The 8,327-nt window shown below is 41.1% G+C and overlaps 1 protein-coding gene across 2 annotated transcripts in view; it reads left to right on the forward strand.

Moving 5' to 3' along the window:
• The window catches only part of Opalin (oligodendrocytic myelin paranodal and inner loop protein), a 19,101-nt gene extending 12,161 nt beyond the window's left edge, over positions 1-6,940 (forward strand). For both annotated transcript variants that reach the window (XM_008831992.2, XM_008831993.2), the window contains 4 exons: positions 54-89; positions 909-1,028; positions 1,678-1,734; positions 4,458-6,940. In XM_008831992.2, the coding sequence (XP_008830214.1) occupies positions 54-89; positions 909-1,028; positions 1,678-1,734; positions 4,458-4,634 (390 nt within the window). In that variant the 3' untranslated portion in view covers positions 4,635-6,940. The remainder of the gene's footprint in view (positions 1-53; positions 90-908; positions 1,029-1,677; positions 1,735-4,457) is intronic.
• Positions 6,941-8,327: the final 1,387 nt, after the last annotated feature.

Here is an 8,327-nt window from a genome sequence, read left to right on the forward strand (position 1 = left end):
TGGAAAAATTTTTTAAAATTTTTTTTTTTTTTTTTTTTTTTTTTTTAACACAGACTTCCTCTCCAATTGTCACGGGTGGCAAAGCAGCAGTAAGTGTACACTTCAATTACCAACTCTTGGTTCAGTCATCTGTAAATGAGGGTATATGAATGTTCTCCTCACCTCTTATATTTGTTTTGAGAATTAAAGTTTGATATGTGATCTGTCACCAAGCCTAGAACTAACAATTATTCCGCTGACCTTCCCTGCTCAAGAGCAAGAGTGAGAGTGAGAGCAAAAGTGAGAGAGAGAACAGGAAATCACAGACAGATACACAAAATGTCCAGAATAGCAGTCAGGCGTCAAACAGAGTCCATGCCTTGTGTCTGCATATGTACTTTGGAAACCAGACAAAACCCACGTATAGGCTAAACTTTCGGCTAGTGCTCACAGGTGGGGAATGGGAGGGAGCGCTCAGGTTCTGTAGATGAGCCTTAGCTGTATGGGTGAAAAGTCATCCTACAAAAGCTCTCAACCTGAGTATTTATGACATGGGTTTTCATTCTTTAATAAAATCACACCCGACCAGAGAATCTGACAGTATATGAATTGCAAATTTATAAGGAGTCTGCAGACTGTTTTTAACATTTCCAGAAAAAGTTGCAAATCTGAAAAACTATATAGCTTTCAGGGATTACTATTTCCACTCAGATTAAAGTGGACACTTGAAAATTGGTTAACACACTTAATATAAAGTCATTTTCAAAATCACAGCAAATGTTGTGGGGTACAATGAAAGCATTGACCTTTTGCCAGGCCAAAGGTGAACACGATATTTTAACTGTTGCTCTGAGTTGAGCCTTGACCTTTTCTGTTCTCAAGGAGCATTTGTGTTTCTGTTCCTGACTCTGTTTTACCTCTCTGTGCAGGACTGTGGGCCCTCTGTTGGACTAGCAGCAGGCATCCCGAGCCTGCTAGCCACAGCCCTGCTGGTGGCCTTGCTGTTTACCTTGATACAGCGAAGACGATGCAGCCCTGAGGCCACTGAGGTGATGACCACTTTTTGGTTCAGGGTGTGTGGGTGGAATCAGTATCTTAGTCAACTGGGTTCTAGGCTAAGAGCATCAGTACCAGAACCTGTTACCTGAGGACATGGTGATAGAAGCTTCTGGGCTGTAATTTCCTTTTCGAGTGGATTTGGGTAAACCTGATTTTTAAAAAATATTTTATTTATTATTTTTATTTTATGTGTTTGAGTATATCATATGCATGTATGTAAGATAACATCTTAAGACTCCAGGTGACTACTGGTAATTAAAAGTGAAACCTCAGGCAAAGGGGATTGCTGTGATTTTAAACATTGTTAAAGTAGAACGTAGAGCGTAGAGAACCAAATTTCAACTCACAGTCAGTCTCGTCACATCTGTGCTTCCGCTTGCTTCTTCACGGTCCCAACCCTGGGCTATTTGTGAATAATGATGCTTCTTATTATGATTCTTTTTGAGTAATGATGCTTCTTGAGTCTGTTTTGTTTCATTTTACTTGAGGTAGGCTATTATTATCTGTGTGTTTGTCTTTGTTTCTAAAGCTTGCTGGCCATCCTAATGTGCACTAAGTGTTAAAAGACACTGATTTAATAGTGCTTATGGTCAAATGCTTTGGCCCTTCACTATTTATTTATTTTTTAAACCATCTTAGGAAAGTGAAAGACCATGTGAAATTTCAGAAATCTATGACAATCCGAAGATATCTGAGGTAAGAGCTTTTAATTATAACCCCTACATGTGACTCATAATGTAGGATGCTAAGGCTTTTAAAGTCTTCCACATGCAGAAGTACAATGTGAGAACGCATGGAAAGAAGGTGGTCTTATGAAGTGAAAGCCCTAAGGAGACTGTCAATATGTCTTCATTGATCAGATATGGATTCAAGGGTAATTTAATGCTAGTGAAAAACAGAGACTAAGCTGTAGCTCAGAGGTAGAGTGCTTGCCTACTATACAGAAGTCCCTAGGTTCTATACCCAGCACCACAAATTAAAATAGCAACAACAATAACAAAAAATCAATTTAATATAATTCATTTAACTGACAAAAGAAAAAATGTATAACCATGTTAATAGGAGAAAAGTATTTTTAAAAAGTTAAGTCACATAGCCGGACATGGTGGCGCATGCCTTTAATCCCAGCACTCGGGAGGCAGAGGCAGGCGGATCTCTGTGAGTTCAAGGCCAGCCTGGTCTATATAGTGAGTTCCAGGATAGCTGGGGCTACAGGGAGACCCTGCCTCAAAAAGACCAAAAAAAAAAAAAAAAAAAGTTAAGTCATGGGGCTGGAGAGATGGATCAGCAGTTAAGAGGACCCGGGTTTGATTCCCAGCACCCACATGGCAGCTATGAACTGTCCTTAACGTCAGTTCCAGGGGAATCCAAAGCCCCCTTCTGACCTCTGCGGCATCGCACCACTCGGGTGCACTCATACATGCAAGCAATACACTTGTACATGTAAAATTTTTTTTAAAAGTTAAGTCACTTGTAATACGAACTTTTTATTTTATTTGTGTGTGCTTGTGTATGTGTTTGTGTGTGTGAATGTGTGTGCACCATGCCATGCATGTAGAGGTCAGAGGACAGCTGTGGGTGTTGGTCCTCATTTCCACCTTGTTTGAGACAGTCTCTTTGTTGCTTTTCCACCGTGTGATCCATGAGTTTCCAGGAATTCTCCTGTCTGTACCTCCTATCTCCCCATAGATTTGCTGGGATTATAGATGCTTGCCCTGTCCATCCAAGTTTCATGTTCGTCCCAGGCTGTGGGGATTCGAACTGAGATCCTCATGTGTGTGTGCCATTTCCCCAGCCTGTGGTATGGACTTTTAAAGGTAAACTAGAATAGAAACTTAAACTGATATCTTTTTTGAAAAATCACAGCAAACATTATACTTAAGAAAAAAATATCTTTAAGATCTTTCAGATCAGAAATAAATCGAGAATGTTCACCACTTGTATTCAATACTGTACTTTAGGTCCTAGCTAATTCAGTGCGCTAAGAGAGAGAAAGCTTAAGGCTGAAATGGAAGAAGCAAACCTGTTATAATTTGCAGACAGCATGTGACTGTCTATGTAGAAAAGCCAAATAATCTACAGATAAATTATCTAAATTAGTAAAATATTTGGACAAGTTTATTGTCTACAGATTAAAACAGTGCATAGGGCTGAGGATGTAGCTCTGTAGTAGAGCACTTTCCTAGCATGTGCAAAACCCGAGGTTTGATTTCTAGCACTGAAAAAAAATCAGTATGCAAAAACAGTGAGTGTTTATTAATATCAATAGAAATCAGTTTGAAAAAGGAATTTTACAAAGTACTATTTTACGATGGTAATAAAAGACACAGAATGATAAAGAATTAATCCAATAAAAGTGTCTGATACTTTTATTGGAAATAACAAAACTTTACTGAAAGCTAAGTTATATACTATGGTCTTGGTAGGAAGGTGGAGTAGCAGAAACATGTCAACCACCAAACATTCTTGGTACATTTAGGAACTGTATAATGAATATAATTGTGATCTGAACCCCAAGAGATTTTTTAGTCTACATGGAATAAGATAGGAAGAGACTTTTTATTTTGACAGGATCTCCCTATAGCCCCAGCTGGCCTGGAACTTACTATCTAGACAGGTTGACCTCCATCTCACAAAGATCTGCCTGCCTCTTCCTCCTAAGTGCTGTGCACCACCACATTCTGCTTGAAGAGATTAAGAAATGAACAAGGGAGCTGTAGAGGTTGCTCAGTGGTTAGTAGAGCATACTGCTCAAGTTCAGTTCCCAGCACCTGTGTCAGGGGTTAACAACTGCCTGACACAGCTCCAGCTCCAGGGGAGCCAATGCCTCTGGCCTTGGAGGGCACCTGTATTCATATGCACATACCCACACATAGAGACACATAACTGCACATAATTTAAAATAATAAAAATAAATCATTATTTTAAAACGAACAAATAGAACAAATGGAAAAAAAAAAAAAACCCAAACAGCATAGTAGGCTTAAACCCAACCATATCGATGATCACATTAAATGTAAATGAGCTAAATACTCCTAATTACAAGGCAGAGATAGTCAGTTTGCCTACAGAAACAATGCCCAAATAAAGTCTATAGAGAGCCATACTTTATAAAGAGACTTGAATAGATTAACAGTTAAAAATGGGAAAAGACATTATACTAACAATAATCAGCCAAACAGAGTTATGTGGCATGAAAACACCGTCCAAGGCTCTGGTCTCAGGCAGCTTATTTCCTACTTCTTAAAGATCACTTTCTTTACTCATCTGATGTCCTTTGTCTTGAAAACCATGATCTCAAATATTTTGCCTCATTTTATATTGTTTCAGGCGGGAGGGTCAATCTGGTTGTTTTCACTCCATCTTGATCAGAAGCTGAAGTCTCTGCTGAATTTTTAAAATATGTTTATGTTCTCAAGAATCCTAGGAGGTCACCCACACATGAGATGAACACAAGAGGTACACAAGAAGCTCATGTATATGTGAAGACTGTTTCAGGAAGTGAAGAACCTCTGCCTGACCCTTACCGTCCTCCTGAAGAAATGGAGAGAAGGAGAGGATTGTGGTGGCTTGTGCCTAGACTGAGTCTAGAATGATATGGATTTGCCAGGGCATACACCTGGAGCTGGAACAGGACTGAAAACCCAGGGATACATGCCTGGGGAGGAGGGAAACTAAGCTGCTTCTTTAATCTGTGTAAATTTCATTTATAGATCTGGGACACATCTGTGTTGAGTCTTTTTAGAGGACAGATCCACTAAGGGCCATTAAATCCTCAGATCTTGTGGTTAATGAGCAGTGTAGCATTGGGTGAGTTTGCTGTGTACCTGGATGGAGTCCCTTGGGTCCTGTTTCTGACACTAGAAAGAATTTGCTTTTCTCTGTGACTTTGGAAAATGAGCTTAATTTCTGCATGTCTTGCCTTCTTATCCCACCCCCCCCATCTTACTCCCCCCATCTCTCAAAAAGAAAAGTTGTAAGAACAGGCATCTCTGGGTATGCTGGTAAAGGCCAGCTTGATATGAATTAGGATGCAAAGGAAACTTATAGACTGTGTATGAAAGAAGCAATTATATATTTCTGAATATCTCAGGGTAAAATCATGTGGAATCACACACTCCCTGACACAGGGAAGCACATGGCTGGATTCTGTCATACGGCGGTGCAAAGGGGATGGACTCCTGAGTCAGACCTGCCATTGAGCAACGGTGAAACTTCTGGGGGAAGTCAACTAACTTTGTTAAGCCTGTTTTTGGATTTATAAAATAGGGGACAGTATCACTTGCTTCATGTGGTCATTGGAAAGATAACATAAAAATAAAGGGAAGTGTTTTCCTCTTATTAAAATATTAAATCCCTATTCTTACCTCCCTCTAACCTCTTCCCAGTTTTCTTGTTAAGTCAAGTAGATGATCAGCAGCAGTTGTTGCCCATAGTCACAGAATCAACAAGGAAATATTTACTCTAAACTTTCTCCATCGCCTACAGTTCCAACTGTTGACATTTAAAGACAATGCTAGTTGTCACTAAATGTCCACTGAGTACCACCATAGACACTGTCTGTCCTTGTATGTCAATCAAGTTCCAAATTCCAAGCGTAGAAACCTGTGTTACATGTGACATTCAGGATGCTGAAGTTTGTGATCGTTAATCTTCATTATCAACTCAATAGGATTTAGGAAACAGACCTCAATAGGAAACAGACCTCTGGGTGTTTCCAGACAGGTTTAACTAAGCAAGGAAGATCCACCCTAAAGTGAGTCAAATTCTCCCATGGGCTGGGGTCCTGGACTGAATAAAAAGGAGACAGCAGGCTGAGCAGCAGCGTTTATGTCTCTCTGCTTCCTGACTGCAGATGCAGTGTGACCAGCTGCTTCGTGTTCCTGCCTCCATGCCATGCCTTCCCTCCGTGATGGACTAGACCGTCAAACTGCCCTTAAGTTGCTTTTGTCAGACATTCTGTCATAATAATGATAAAAGTAATTGATATAAAATTCATAGATTCATAGTTTAATGACTCTTCTTTGCAATGAGGTATTTTGCTTTGAAGTATCATAATAAAAAAACTGTATCAGGAATAAAGATCAAGAGGACCAAGAATAAACACAGGACCAAAGGAATGGACTGAGTAGCTCTATACCTGCCGTTCATGGGAAATCTTGAGCCAGCATCAACAAGCATGGGCCAGGCCTCCAATTTCATTTCCTGAGATGGCTTTCAGATGGCCTGGCCACCCCTTTCTCCTAGTGCCCAACCTTTGAACAGGCCAGGCTTCCTAGTGGGAGAGATGAGGTCTCAGGAGATCTATGGGAATATCCACCAACTCTATTAGCCAGATTGATATCCCAGGAAGCCATCTTTTCTCACATGGGGCCTCTGATTGCTCAGAAATGGGCCTATTTTCTTGATTAACTAGGAATGATTCTATAAACCCAATCACCGTCACACACTACACCATCACACACTAGCAACTGCTTTTCAAACCTTTCTGAAATTCAATTTTGTTCTCTCTTCTGAATTCAGCCACTTAGACAAGCAGATTTCATCATTTCAAGCAGATGATGCTAATGCTCTCATGCCTGAGAACTCAGGTGAGGTCATGGCTTTGAAACTCATGGGTACTAGCTCTAGCCCAGTGTTGATTACCTGGAACTTCATTCAATTTTATACTTATAAAACCAGCTCCAGGGAGTTGCTATGAATCTGGATTGAAATATGTACATCGGTAAGCCTTGAGCCTGTAAAGAAAAGGTATGATGTGTGTTTTCAACAATTTATTTTAGCTCTACTTACCATCAACTGTGTAGAATCTATTTCAAATTGTTTTTAACAAAACTCACAAGATTCAATATTTCTGTCAGTGCAAACACTTATTTTTTAATAAAGTAAAAAGTAAAATGGCCATTTTTATAAACTTACAAAGTATCTGTGCTTTTCTTTCCCTACATTAAAGTATAGGACATTAACCCTTTGTGGTAAGAATTTTGGTACTTCCCTGACCAGGCTGATGATGGAGACTGCTCAGTCCTTCACAGAGGGCACCCCAGTGTTGTAAGGGAAAGGCTGAGACCAGAGTCAGGCCATTTAAGTTAAAACTGCACTTACCCTGGGGCTGGGCAAGGATGATGGTGTTGGGTGGCAACGACTGGCACAGAAGTTACAGCCCTTGCTCTGGAGGTTGGAGTAGCAAAAAGTCAGAGGGGCAAGATCAGCCATAAGGAAAACCAGGAGGGGAGGTTGGCAGCAGGTTTCCTGGACCAGTCAATAAGGATCTTGATAGAAGGTCCTGCCTCATCTATGTAACAAAAGGCAGTGAGGGCCAAAGTTTGGGGTCACTTACCAGTTGCCCTTCAGCCAAAGTAGGCATGAAGAACAGCCCAAGTCTTGAATGCCAGGAGTGTTTCCACTCCTGGAAAGAAAGTTGCTGAGGGAGAGAAGAAGGAAGGGAAGGAGCGGGGAGGGGCTGGCCCTGTTGAGAACTCTATCCTGGGTTTTGGCACCATCTGTAAGGAAATAGGAAGTAAGAAGGTGACAAAGGGAAACCAGCCTTCTACAGAGCAAGCATTTTTATTAGAGAATAAACCTGAAAGCCTGGGAGGTGTGAGGGTGGGGAGGATTGGGGTTGGAGAGATGCTGGGCTGGAGAGTCAGACTCTTGCCACTTGCTCACTGTATGACCTTCAGTGAGTCATTTTCTTTGCTGAAAATGCCTCACTTTTCTTATCTATAAAAGGGAGTGGGGGGCTGAAGAGATGGATCAGCTGTTAAGAGCACTGACTGTTCTTGCAGAAGACCTGGGTTTGGTTCCCAGCACCCACGTGGCAGCTACAAACCGTCCTTAACTCCAGTTCCAGGGGAATCCAAAGCCTTCTTCTGACCTCTGCAGCATTGCATGACACAGGCGCACTCACATACATGTAGGTATGCGTGCTCATACACATAAAATAAAAATAATAAATTAATATTTTTAGAAAGGGAGTGGAATCAATATGAGAGCAAAAGGAATCCACATGTAGGTCAAATCCATTGTGAATTGTAATACACAGAAAACCTGATCTCCAGCTGCATTGTCCCCAGCCCCAGCCCCATCTGGTGGAAACCTGGCAGGCACAGGTCTATTATGTGAGTAGGCACACACAGTTTACCCCTCTTGTCTGTTTGAGATAGTTCTGCAGGGACAAAAGACAAGAAGGGAGGTTTTGGGATGGGGAAGAGAATTCACAAAGGAGACTTGGGAGGTGTAGCTGGTAGGGGTCGTCTGGATAAAGAAAGGGTGAAGCAAAGGGAGAG

Source organism: Nannospalax galili, unplaced genomic scaffold (genome assembly GCF_000622305.1).
Source record: "Nannospalax galili isolate Female #2095 unplaced genomic scaffold, S.galili_v1.0 scaffold875, whole genome shotgun sequence".
In the NCBI taxonomy this organism is placed as follows: Eukaryota; Metazoa; Chordata; class Mammalia; order Rodentia; family Spalacidae; genus Nannospalax; species Nannospalax galili.